Consider the following 12,845-nt stretch of genomic DNA (forward strand, 5'->3'; position numbering starts at 1 on the left):
GGGTGGAACCTGAAGGTGACAGGTCCCTGAGTGAGACAGAATCTTGGCGGCCGTTGGGGAACTCAACGTAGGCATATTGAGGGTTGGCGTGGAGCAGGTGAACCCTGTCCACCAAGGAGTCCGCCTTGTGGAGTCAGACGTGCCTACGGAGAAGGACCGGTCCTGGAGCAGCGAGCCAAGTCGGGAGCGACACCCCGGATGTGTACTTCCTGGGGAAGGTAAAAACACGTTCATGGGGTGTGTTATTAGTGGCAGTGCACAATAGTGACCGGATGGAGTGTAGAGCGTCAGGGAGGACCTCCTACCAGCGAGAGGCTGGGAGGTTCCTGGACCGTAGGGCCAGCTGGATGGCCCTCCAAACCGTCCCATTCTCCCGTTCTACTTGCCCGTTTCCCCGGAGGTTGTAGCTGGTCGTCCTGCTGGAGGCTATACCCCTGTTGAGCAGGAACTGATGCAGCTCATTGCTCATGAATGAGGATCCCCTGTCACTGTGGATGTAGGCGGGGAAACCGAACAGAGCAAAGATGGTGCTGAGGGCCTTGATGACGGTGGCAGACGTCATATCAGGGCATGGGATGGCGAAGGGGAATCTGGAGTACTCATCGACCACACTGAGAATGTACGTGTTACAGTCGATGGAGGGGAGGGGCCCTTTGAAATCCACGCTGAGGCGTTCAAAGGGTTGGGAAGCCTTCACCAGGCACGCACGATCTGGCCGGTAGAAGTGCGGCTTGCATTCGGCACAGACCTGGCAGTCCCTGGTGGCTGTCCTTACTTCCTCGATGGAGTAGGGCAGATTGCGGGCTTTGACCAGATGGTACAATCGAGTGACCCCCGGGTGACAAAGGCTGCCGTGTAGGGCCCGGAGTTGGTCCACTTGTGCGCTGGCACATGTACCTTGGGAGAGGGCGTCTGGGGGCTTGTTGAGTTTACAGGGGCGATACAAGATCTCGTAATTATAGGTGGAGAGCTCGATTCTCCACCGCAAGGTTTTATCATTTTTGATCTTGCCCCGCTGTGAGTTATTGAACATGAAGGCTACCGACCGTTGGTCCGTAAGGAGAGTGAATCTCTTACCGGCCAGGTAATGCCTCCAATGCCGCACAGCTTCAACGATAGCTTGGGCCTCCTTTTCGACGGATGAGTCTTGAATTTCAGAGGCATGATGGGTGTGGGAAAAGAATGCCACGGGTCTGCCTGCCTGGTTTAGAGTGGCGGCAAGGGTGACGTCTGAAGCGTCGCTTTCTACTTGGAAAGGCAGTGGCTCGTCCACTGCGCGCATCCGGCCTTGGCGATGTCTGCTCTGATGCGGGCAAAACCTTGTTGGGCCTCGGCCGCGAGGGGGAATTGGGTGGACTGAATGAGTGGGCGGGCCTTGTCCGCATAGTTTGGGACCCACTGAGCGTAGTAGGAAAAGAACCCCAGGCAGCGTTTGAGGGCCTTGGGGCAGTGGGGGAGGGGAAGTTCCATGAGGGGGCGCATGCGGTCGGGATCGGGTCCTAGAAGTCCGTTTTGGACTATTTAGCCGGGAATGGCTAACCGGGTCGTGCTGAACACACACTTCTCTTTGTTATAGGTCAGGTTGAGAAGAGTGGCAGTGCGGAGGAATTTATCGAGATTGGCATCGTGGTCCTGCTGGTCATGGCCGCAGATGGTGACATTATCTAAGTACGGAAAGGTGGCCCGCAAACCGTACTGGTCGACCATTCGGTCTATCTCTCTTTGGAAGACCGCGACCCCATTTGTGAAACTGAAAGGGACTCAAAGGATGTGGTAGAGGCGACCGTTCGCCTCGAAGGCAGTGCATGGCCGGTCCGACTTCCGGATGGGGAGCTGGTGGTAGGTGGATTTCGGGTCAATTGTTGAGAAGACCCGGTACTGCGCAATCTGTTTGACCATATCAGATATGCATGGGAGGGGGTACACGTCGAGCTGCGTGTACCGATTGATGGTCTGGCTGTAGTCCACGACCATCCTGTGTTTCTCCCCAATTTTAACCACTACCACTTGGGCTCTCCAGGGGCTGTTGCTCGATAATACCCTCCTTAAGCAGCCGCTGGACTTGGGACCCGTCCCATCCGTGACCTGTAAATTCAGCCCAGAGAGTGAGAACAATGGCCAAGTGCTTGAATTAGCAGGATATGGGAACTGCTGTTCTACATCAAACCGTGTTCAGGCCTCAACCATTTCCCGTATTTAACAATGAATTAGATGATGGGCTGGAGAACGACATATCTAAATTTTCCTGATGATGCAAAGATAAATAACATTGCAAGCAGTGCAGTTGAAAGAATAACATCGGAAAGGGATATTAATACATGAAGCAAATGGACAAAACCGTGGCAAATTAATTTCAAAGTAGGCAAATGATAGGTCATCCAATTTGGAGCTAAAAAGCATATAGCAGGGTAGTCTGCCAGGGGTGAAAAGCTAGAACAATGGAGATCCATAGGGAATTGTGGTCCAGATACACATCATTAAAATGTGCAGAAAATAATCCAAAAGGTAATGCTATGCTGGCCTTTTTATCTGGAGGATTAAAATATAAGTGATTCATAATTTGCTGTACTACGCATACCAGAATACTGCCTTTCTCATGTACAATTTTCTTATATTTTATGTAAATAGAAAAGTGTAACACAAAAAGGGGATGTAATGATCTCTGTATGTGTTAATACATGTTCAGTTAATGTAAAGTCAGACAGATGATCACTAGATGGCAACACTAACAGGACCTACAAAAGGAGTTTCCTGCTCTTTCTTAGTTGGTGCGTATGTGGAGAACAGCTAGAGTGAAGACGTGATCAGATCAGAGTGTAGTGTATTATTATAATAGTTAATTTAATATAAACTTACTTATTTGTTTTACTAGTTTAGTATTGAAGTGAAAGAACTCATTAGTTTATTATATATTACTCAATAAACATTTTGTCATCATCTGGAAAACTTCGACTGTTTCTCATCAGAATTCAACACAACTCGGCAAGACAAAAAGAGTAATATTTATATTACAATACCTGAATATAACAGGCTGCATACAGCATTGTCACTTGACACATAAAATTTGCACCTGCACATCTTGTTAACAACATACAGGTGCAACAATATCAGTTAAGATAGTGTTTGGTACTTTTCCACGTTTGTTACTATGCCTGGTAAATCCATTAAAGCAAAATTATTAATGCGCCAATATCATAAGGTGTTGATGCAAATAGAAAGGTTAACCAGAAATTGATTCACATTTCAGAAAGTTTCAAGAAAGCCATGCATAATCCAGGTTGATCTGAAAAAACTGTTGGCAGAAAGCTGAAATTGGTGCTCATCGACAGAGGGCGTCCGGGTGGGCGGGTGTCCGAAAGGGAGCGTGCCCGTGTAACTGCAAAGGACGCCGGGATCTGTAGTTCAATGCGATTCCTCAAACCTTGGCACTACAATTCCCGGCGTGCTTGCAACTGGCCCCTTCCCGCTTTGATTGGATATTAGGACCGGAAGTGAAGGAGCCAGTCCTTCCGTACGGCCGGGACATGCGCAGTTATCGAAAGGGTTTGAAGCAGGTGAGTGTGGGGCGCTTGGCAGCTGTAATGCGCGCGAGCCCGTGGTATGAGCCGACTGTGAAGTCGGTTCAGGGCCCTGATTTCGGTTTATCCATCAAGGGGATCCCGCCACCATCTGGAGGTGCATTAAGCTCTTGGATGTCGAATTCCGCTGCGTTAACATATTTAGCTGTTGTCTTTCCTAAGAATCGAGGCGACAGCCCCCCCCCCCCCCCCCTTCCCCTCAGGAGGCTGGTGGGGTGAGGCCGCGGCCCACATTCCTTCTATAATCTTCGACCCTAACCGGCTTCCCAACAGCCGATAGCGGCAGAAGCCTCGGTTCTTCCTGGGCTGGAAATGCTTTCCAGAAGAAGGCTATTCTACTCAAAACGTCCGCTCTGTCCCTCCCTTCACAGGAGCTGTCAGACCTGCTGAACACTTGCAGCACTTCCGCGGTATTTTACCTTTGTGTGCGAGGTTTCACCCCAAAATCCGGAATGAAAGTAAACGCGCACCCTGATGTGGATCAAATCTGGAATCGCCCAGGCTATTTGCGGAGTGGCCTGTACAATTTCATCTACCAACAGTACAAAGACCACCTGATCCACATTTATTTACATTATTGCACCTGTTGAGACTATTAATAACTGAAACTAATATTGCAAAATTCGGTAAGAATTCGATTACGCCGATAACTGGCATGAAATTGGATAATGGCAGTTCTAAATATATTTGCGAATGAACTTGTAACAATTCAATTGCAGATGGTGGATGTTAATTCACTGGGAAGGGTGCATCAAATAAAAGGGGCATAATGGGCACCTAGATCAAATTTTAAACAGAAAATGGTGCTAATGTTGGAAAAGATAGATTAATTTGTTTCATTGTTTTGTAGTGTGGGTAATCATTGTTTTTGAAGTTTGTTTTTTCTTGTTAAAATAAAACAGTTTAGCATTGGTTTGGTGCTGGTGTGAATTTGTAAACTTATATCCTGAAATGGAACCTAGCCCAAAACAGAGCACCGGACTTACATGCTGGAGACTTAGTCCCAGCTTCACTTCGCTCCTCATAGGTTTGTTCCAGTAGTTGTCAGCTTGTTCCAGTAGTTGTCGGCTAACTCACATTGAGGAAGAAAATATGAAAGCAGCAGCAAGCGAATCCATCTTTTCTATGAATACTACTTTTAATCAACAATACATGGCTGCAAAGAAGGCCATGTCCCAAAAGGTTCTTGTCTCCTGTATATAGATAGGCCAATATTTTCTTTGACATATAATCAAGCCTGCATTGAAAACTTGGCAAATATCTGCAGATGCAAATGCTGCAACTGTGCAGAACCTTGGTTAGACCACATTTGGAATATTGTGTACAATTCTGGTTGTCACACAACCAGAAGGATGTGGATGCTTTGGCAAGGGTTTAGAAGAGGTTTGCCAGGATGTTGCTTGGTCTGGAGGGTGTATTAGCTATCAGGAGAGGTTGAATAAACTCTGATTGTGTTTACTGTAACGACGGAGGTTGAGGGGTGCATGGACAGAGTGCATGGTCAGATGTTTTTTTTCCCCCAGTGTAGAAAAGTCAATTACTAGGGGACGTAGGTTTAAGGTGCAAGGGGGAAAGTTTAAAGGAGATGTGCGAGGCAAGATTTTTTACACAGGTTGATGAATGCCTGGAACGCGCTGTTGGAGGACATGGTGGAAGCAGATACGATAGCGACGTTTAAGAGACATCTTGACAAATACATGAATAGGATGGTAATAGGACCCTGAAGTACAGAAGGTTTTATTTAGACAGGCAACATGATCGGCGCAGGCTTGGAGGGCCAAGGGGCCTGTTCCTGCACTGCACAGTTATTTGTCTTTAAACTCTAACCCTGATCTTCTGTGGATAAACCCTCAGCAGTTTTTCTTTTAAGTAGTAATCACTCAATTTTAAGGTTGCAAAGGGCTATAACATTCCAAATCCTGTCTGTTGGAAATATTGCATTAAGACTCCACCACCAATGTTGGTCGTGACAGTGGGAGTTTCCGTGCATTCAAATAGTGCCTTGTGACTTTTCATGCTTGTCTAACAGTTGAGATCTCTGCTAAATGCCTAATTTGAAAGATGGCACCTTTGTCAGGACATCTTTCTCAAATCATCTTGACTATTTTATGAAAATTATTTATGCATTTTTTTCTAATATTGAAGGGTGAAAACAGAGAAGAACAATTATTTGCTGGTGTTCATAGTTAGAAAAATTTTAATGTATGGGAACAGTTGCAAGAACGGCAGGGTGATTAGCACTGCTGCCGCACAGCGCCAGAGACCTGAGTTCAATTCCTGCCTCGGGTGACTGTGTAGAGTTTGCACTTTCTCCCTGTGTCTGCATGAGTTTCCTCTGGGTGCTCCGGTTTCCTCGCATAGCCCAAAGATTTGCAGGTTAGGTGGATTGGCCATGTTAAATATTACCCTAGTGTCCAAAAGGTTAGATGGGGTTAATGGCTTATGGGGATAGGGTCACAATGTGGGTCTAGGTAGGTTACTCTTTCCAAGGGTTGGTGCAGACTTGATGGGCTGAATGGCCTCCTTCTGCACTGTAGAGATTCTATGATTCAATGAAAACTAATTTAGTGTGTAGTGATATTTTAAATTACACTGCCCATCAAGTTAAGAGCTCCTCTTCAGACAATATAAATTTTTGACCATGTCTCCATTAAAAAGCTTTGCATACTGTTGTATTTATAGTCCTATTTCTTCACACAGATAAGAATATTAGGTTATGCACTTGGTAGTAGTAAGCTTCTTTTTTCCTAATTCAATAGATCAGACCTGTAAATGGATCGAGAGTCAGAAGACGCAGAGCTTTCTGAAAAATTGGGGACTGTTCTGAATGTGTCAGCTGATGAGAGAGAGAAGCAGACAGTGCCAACTGAACATTTAAATTTTGAGTCAGATTCAGGCGAATTATCACCTGTGAAGGTTGATCCTTCAGGAGCCAGTGGCAATGCTGAGAAGCCATGTATTGCTGATGGTGAGACAGCAGAAGACCACTTCTTTGAATGTCGAGAATCACTGGGAACTGATGGGTTTGTGGGCATGGAAGATGATGTAGTGAATTTAGAGTTGGAGGACGATTCTGAAACAACGGAAGCCAAAAAGCTGGAGTTTGATGAAGAATATTTACGAGAACTGGAAAAAGATCTGCCTGAAGAAGAAAAAAAGGTAATCCATATGACTTCACGTACTGGGATTTGGTTTAACTTTGAACCGAGTCCTGAATTTGTTTTGTGGACCATAAACCAGGATATGTTTGTTTTGTCATTTAACTGACATTGCTGCTATTTGTGTGCTAGTGTTTCAAATTCTGTAATCTAAATATAAGCAAGGCTTTCAGTCTAGGACTCCAAATAAAATGTTTTGATATCTATTTTGCTCTTGCTCTAAAATGCAGATGCACAGTTGCCATGTGCCCATAACAACAGCCATATTATACCTCGATGCAGCATGCTGTCATCTGTGACAATGGTCTGGATTTTGGGGTCAGAGCTAAATCATAGGCCCTTGCTGCTGACCTCTAGAGCCACACGGAGACCTCATAAGCTTTGTGGTGAAAATTTACCACCTCGTGCAGTAGGCTGTAGCATCCTTCAATAAGGATTCCCAGAGTGGACCTGCAGTAATGTCATTGAGCTGCCAATCACATAAAAGAATGCACCAACCAGAAACAGCATTAAAATCAAATCATTTTTTAAAAAATTGACAAGAGAGTAAAATAACAATTGGCCAATACACATGGTGGAAGCTGAAATAGTATGAAAAGTTTTTTCAACATTTATTTAATGTTCAGTTGAAAAATATAGTAACTAATCAGAATGTTAACATTTAACAAGATTCCACAAATAGGTTTTTTTAAGGACCAGAACTGTTGTACAGCAATGTTTATATTCATGGTTGTTAAAACGCAGTTATACCTGACTGAACATGGTGTCATTTTTTTTAATAGAGTGTCTTATCAACAATGTGAGAGCTGAAAAGGGGATGTTTTTGCCACATCAACTGATTTCACTGGATGGTGGCTTGGGCACGGTGAAGCTTGTGGCAGTGCATTAAGTGATGGACTGCAACTTCAGGATCTCCATATTAATCTGCTTTTGCTAACGCCTGAAGTTGCAGTCCGATACAGAGGGATAATAATGGCAAGCACAGACAGTTGCTGTCAAACACACATGCAAAATCTGGACTAGTATGTCTATTTAATTTAAAACCGTGGTATTATTCATTTGACTCATTACATCCACAAAATCTGCACTAAAACCCATTGTAAATTTCTTCCTGCCCCCTTTATTAGAAAATATTAGAAGCGCATAAAAGAGCAATTAGCTGCTGTAAAGAGAAAACAAAATCACAATTTAATTATTGTCTTTCACAACTGAAGACCAAGGTGGCCAAAGAAAGGGGTGGAGAGAGGAAGGATGCACTGGAAAATGTACTGCAGTTACAAATTGGGATTGGGGTAGTTTAACAAAATCAGGAGCACGTCGGATCAAATAAAATTCTCATATGTAATAGTTATAATAACACAAAATAGAATTTGCAAATAGCAAAGACAGAAAAGAGCATACTTTCCAAAGTTAAATGGTGAAATGTTGAGGAAGAGAGAGAGGATGGCTGCAAAAATTGAAATGCTAACAATTTGCACTTTAGTACCTTGAGCATAAATATATCACGGAACTTCACAGGTGCATTCTAAAACTGTTATGATCTCAACTTTCTGCTAAGTTCTGGTTAGGGGGCCAGTAACCTTCTGTTTAAAGTAGACACAGTTTGAGATTCAAGACACTTGCTCAGAGGTTAAAGCCACAAGATTCCATGGGCTTTGAACAAAAATAAACTATCATAAAAGGTTAGAGAAATTGAACAATTTGAAATATCTACCTTGTACTACGATATTCAGAGTTAAGATGAGGTACATGTGAATTAACAGGCTAATGGTGGTCAAACATGCCACCACTACACAATAAATGGCAGGTGCGATGAAGACAGATTTCTCAATAACCCACCAGACATCAGTGAACACTGAGTCAACCAATCTCATTGAAACTTTCTCTCTCTTGCAAGGGATTCAAGTCTTCCCATTTGAATATCTAACCTTTTCCCCGTGTCTGCGTGGATTTCACCCTCACAACCCAAAGATGTGCAGGTTAGGTGGATTGACCTCGCTAAATTGCCCCTTAATTGGAAAAAATAATTGGGTACCTTTTAAAAAAGAAAAAACATTTTATATCTGACCTTGGAATTCTGTCCAAAAGTTGCTCCAACGTGGACAGCCTCAATGACGGCCCATCTTACAGGGTTTTCATCTCGTCTCCCGAGATTCCGTTTCTCTGGATTCCAGAGTCTACACTCCAACACTAACCGACAAGAACAGCTTCAGATCTTTGACGCATCGAGCAGAACACTACTGCTCTATAAGAGGCACCTTTACTTCAATGGCCCACAGCAGAGTTATTATTAAATATTTTATTGAAAATTTTTGGTCAACCAACACAGTACATTGTGCATCCTTTACACAATATTATAACAACACAAATAACAATGACCTATTTTATAAACAAAAAATGAATAAATAATAAATAACAAAAATGAAAACTAGCCCTAATTGGCAACTGCCTTGTCACAAGTAACACTCTCCAAAAATATAATTTAACAGTCCAATATATAATTATCTGTAGCAACGACCTATACATACTATACAGTATATATTAACGACCCTGAGAGTCCTTCTGGTTCCTCCCCCCCCCCCCGATCCTGGGCTGCTGCTGCTGCTTTCTTTTTCCCATTCCGTCTATCTTTCTGCGAGGTATTCGACGAACGGTTGCCACCGCCTGGTGAACCCTTGAGCCGACCCCCTTAGGACGAACTTAATCCGCTCTAGCTTTATAAACCCCGCCATGTCATTTATCCAGGTCTCCACCCCCGGGGGCTTGGCTTCTTTCCACATTAGCAATATCCTGCGCCGGGCTACTAGGGACACAAAGGCCAAAACATCGGCCTCTCTCGCCTCCTGCACTCGCGGCTCTTGTGCAACCCCAAATATAGCCAACCCCCAGCTTGGTTCGACCCGGACTCCTACTACTTTTGAAAGCACCTTTGTCACCCCCATCCAAAACCCCTGTAGTGCCGGGCATGACCAAAACATATGGGTATGATTCGCTGGGCTTCTCGAGCACCTCGCACACCTATCCTCCACCCCAAAAAATTTACTGAGCCGTGCTCCAGTCATATGTGCCCTGTGTAATACCTTAAACTGAATCAGGCTTAGCCTGGCACACGAGGACGACGAGTTTACCCTGCTTAGGGCATCTGCCCACAGCCCCCCCTCGATCTCCTCCCCCAGCTCTTCTTCCCATTTCCCTTTTAGTTCAGCTACCATAGTCTCCCCTTCGTCCCTCATTTCCCTATATATATCTGACACCTTACCATCCCCCACCCATGTCTTTGAGATCACTCTGTCCTGCACCTCTTGTGTCGGGAGCTGCGGGAATTCCCTCACCTGTTGCCTCGCAAAAGCCCTCAGTTGCATATACCTGAATGCATTCCCTTGGGGCAACCCATATTTCTCGGTCAGCGCTCCCAGACTCGCGAACTTCCCATCCACAAACAGATCTTTCAGTTGCGTTATTCCTGCTCTTTGCCACATTCCATATCCCCCATCCATTCCCCCCGGGGCAAACCTATGATTGTTTCTTATCGGGGACCCCCCCCCAAGGCTCCAGTCTTTCCCCTATGCCGTCTCCACTGTCCCCAAATCTTCAGTGTAGCCACCACCACCGGGCTTGTGGTGTAGTTCCTCGGTGAGAACGGCAATGGGGCTGTCACCATAGCCTGTAGGCTAGTCCCCCTACAGGACGCCCTCTCTAATCTCTTCCACGCCGCTCCCTCCTCCTCTCCCATCCACTTACTCACCATTGAAATATTAGCGGCCCAATAATACTCACTTAGGCTCGGTAGTGCCAGCCCCCCCTATCCCTGCTACGCTGTAAGAATCCCTTCCTCACTCTCGGGGTCTTCCCGGCCCACACAAAACCCATGATGCTCTTTTCAATCCTTTTAAAAAAAGCCTTTGTGATCACCACCGGGAGGCACTGAAACACAAAGAGGAATCTCGGGAGGAACACCATCTTAACCGCCTGCACCCTCCCTGCCAGTGACAGGGATACCATATCCCATCTCTTGAAATCCTCCTCCATCTGTTCCACCAACCGCGTTAAATTTAACCTATGCAATGTGCCCCAGTTCTTAGCTATCTGGATCCCCAGGTAACGAAAGTCCCTTGTTACCTTCCTCAACGGTAGGTCCTCTATTTCTCTACTCTGCTCCCCTGGATGAACCACAAACAACTCACTTTTCCCCATGTTCAATTTATACCCTGAAAAATCCCCAAACTCCCCAAGTATCCGCATTATTTCTGGCATCCCCTCCGCCGGGTCCGCCACGTATAGTAGCAAATCGTCCGCATACAAAGATACCCGGTGTTCTTCTCCTCCCCTAAGTACTCCCCTCCACTTCTTGGAACCCCTCAACGCTATCGCCAGGGGCTCAATCGTCAGTGCAAACAATAATGGGGACAGAGGGCATCCCTGCCTTGTCCCTCTATGGAGCCGAAAATATGCAGATCCCCGTCCATTCGTGACCACGCTCGCCACTGGGGCCCTATACAACAGCTGCACCCACCTAACATACCCCTCTCCAAAACCAAATCTCCTCAACACCTCCCACAAATAATCCCACTCCACTCTATCAAATGCTTTCTCGGCATCCATCGCCACTACTATCTCCGTTTCTCCCTCTGGTGGGGCCATCATCATTACCCCTAACAACCTCCGTATATTCGTGTTCAGCTGTCTCCCCTTCACAAACCCAGTTTGGTCCTCGTGGACCACCCCCGGGACACATTCCTCTATTCTCATTGCCATTACCTTGGCATCTACATTTAGGAGGGAAATAGGTCTATAGGACCCGCATTGTAGCGGGTCCTTTTCCTTCTTTAAGAGAAGCGATATCGTTGCTTCAGACATAGTCGGGGGCAGTTGTCCCCTTTCCTTTGCCTCATTAAAGGTCCTCGTCAGTACCGGGGCGAGCAAGTCCACATATTTTCTATAGAATACGACTGGGAATCCATCCGGTCCCGGGGCCTTTCCCGCCTGCATGCTCCTAATTCCTTTCACCACTTCTTCTACCTCGATCTGTGCTCCCAGTCCCACCCTTTCCTGCTCTTCCACCTTGGGAAATTCCAGCCGATCCAAGAAGCCCATCATTCTCTCCCTCCCATCCGGGGGTTGAGCTTCATATAATTTTTTATAAAATGTCTTGAACACTCCATTCACTCTCTCCGCTCCCCGCTCCATCTCTCCTTCCTCATCCCTCACTCCCCCTATTTCCCTCGCTGCTCCCCTTTTCCTCAATTGGTGTGCCAGCAACCTGCTCGCCTTCTCCCCATATTCGTACTGTACACCCTGTGCCTTCCTCCATTGTGCCTCTGCAGTGCCTGCAGTCAGCAAGTCAAATTCTACATGTAGCCTTTGCCTTTCCCTGTACAGTCCCTCCCCCGGTGCTTCCGCATATTGTCTGTCCACCCTCAAAAGTTCTTGCAGCAACCGCTCCCGTTCCTTACTCTCCTGCTTCCCTTTATGTGCCCTTATTGATATCAGCTCCCCTCTAACCACCGCCTTCAACGCCCCCCAGACCACTCCCACCTGGACCTCCCCATTATCATTGAGTTCCAAGTACTTTTCAATGCACCCCCTCACCCTTAGACACACCCCCTCATCTGCCATTAGTCCCATGTCCATTCTCCAGGGTGGGCGCCCTCCTGTTTCCTCCCATATCTCCAAGTCCACCCAGTGTGGAGCATGATCCGAAATGGCTATAGCCGTATACTCCGTTCCCCTCACCTTCGGGATCAATGCCCTACCCAGCACAAAAAAGTCTATTCGCGAGTAGACTTTATGGACATAGGAGAAAAACGAGAACTCCTTACTCCTGGGTCTGCTAAATCTCCGCGGGTCTACACCTCCCATCTGCTCCATAAAATCTTTAAGTACCTTGGCTGCTGCCGGCCTCCTTCCAGTCCTGGACTTCGACCTATCCAGCCCTGGTTCCAACACCGTATTAAAATCTCCCCCCATTATCAGCTTTCCCATCTCTAGGTCGGGAATGCGTCCTAGCATCCGCCTCATAAAATTGGCATCATCCCAGTTCGGGGCATATACGTTTACCAAAACCACCGTCTCCCCCTGTAGTTTGCCACTCACCATCACGTATCTGCCC

At 46.2% G+C, this 12,845-nt stretch overlaps 1 protein-coding gene across 5 annotated transcripts in view; it reads left to right on the forward strand.

Moving 5' to 3' along the window:
- The first annotated feature begins 3,472 nt into the window (after positions 1 to 3,472).
- Positions 3,473 to 12,845, forward strand: part of ttc1 (tetratricopeptide repeat domain 1) — a 93,759-nt gene continuing 84,386 nt past the window's right edge. For 3 of the 5 annotated variants that reach the window (XM_072512069.1, XM_072512066.1, XM_072512070.1), the window contains exons 1-2: positions 3,554 to 3,675; positions 6,338 to 6,737. In XM_072512069.1, coding sequence (XP_072368170.1) covers positions 6,351 to 6,737 — 387 coding nt within the window. In that variant the 5' untranslated portion in view covers positions 3,554 to 3,675; positions 6,338 to 6,350. Of the gene's footprint in view, positions 3,676 to 3,846; positions 4,205 to 6,337; positions 6,738 to 12,845 lie in introns of those variants that run through there. The other 2 variants (XM_072512067.1, XM_072512068.1) reach the window with 2 other exon arrangements.

The sequence above is a fragment of the Scyliorhinus torazame genome, chromosome 7 (genome assembly GCF_047496885.1).
Source record: "Scyliorhinus torazame isolate Kashiwa2021f chromosome 7, sScyTor2.1, whole genome shotgun sequence".
Lineage (NCBI taxonomy): Eukaryota > Metazoa > Chordata > Chondrichthyes > Carcharhiniformes > Scyliorhinidae > Scyliorhinus > Scyliorhinus torazame.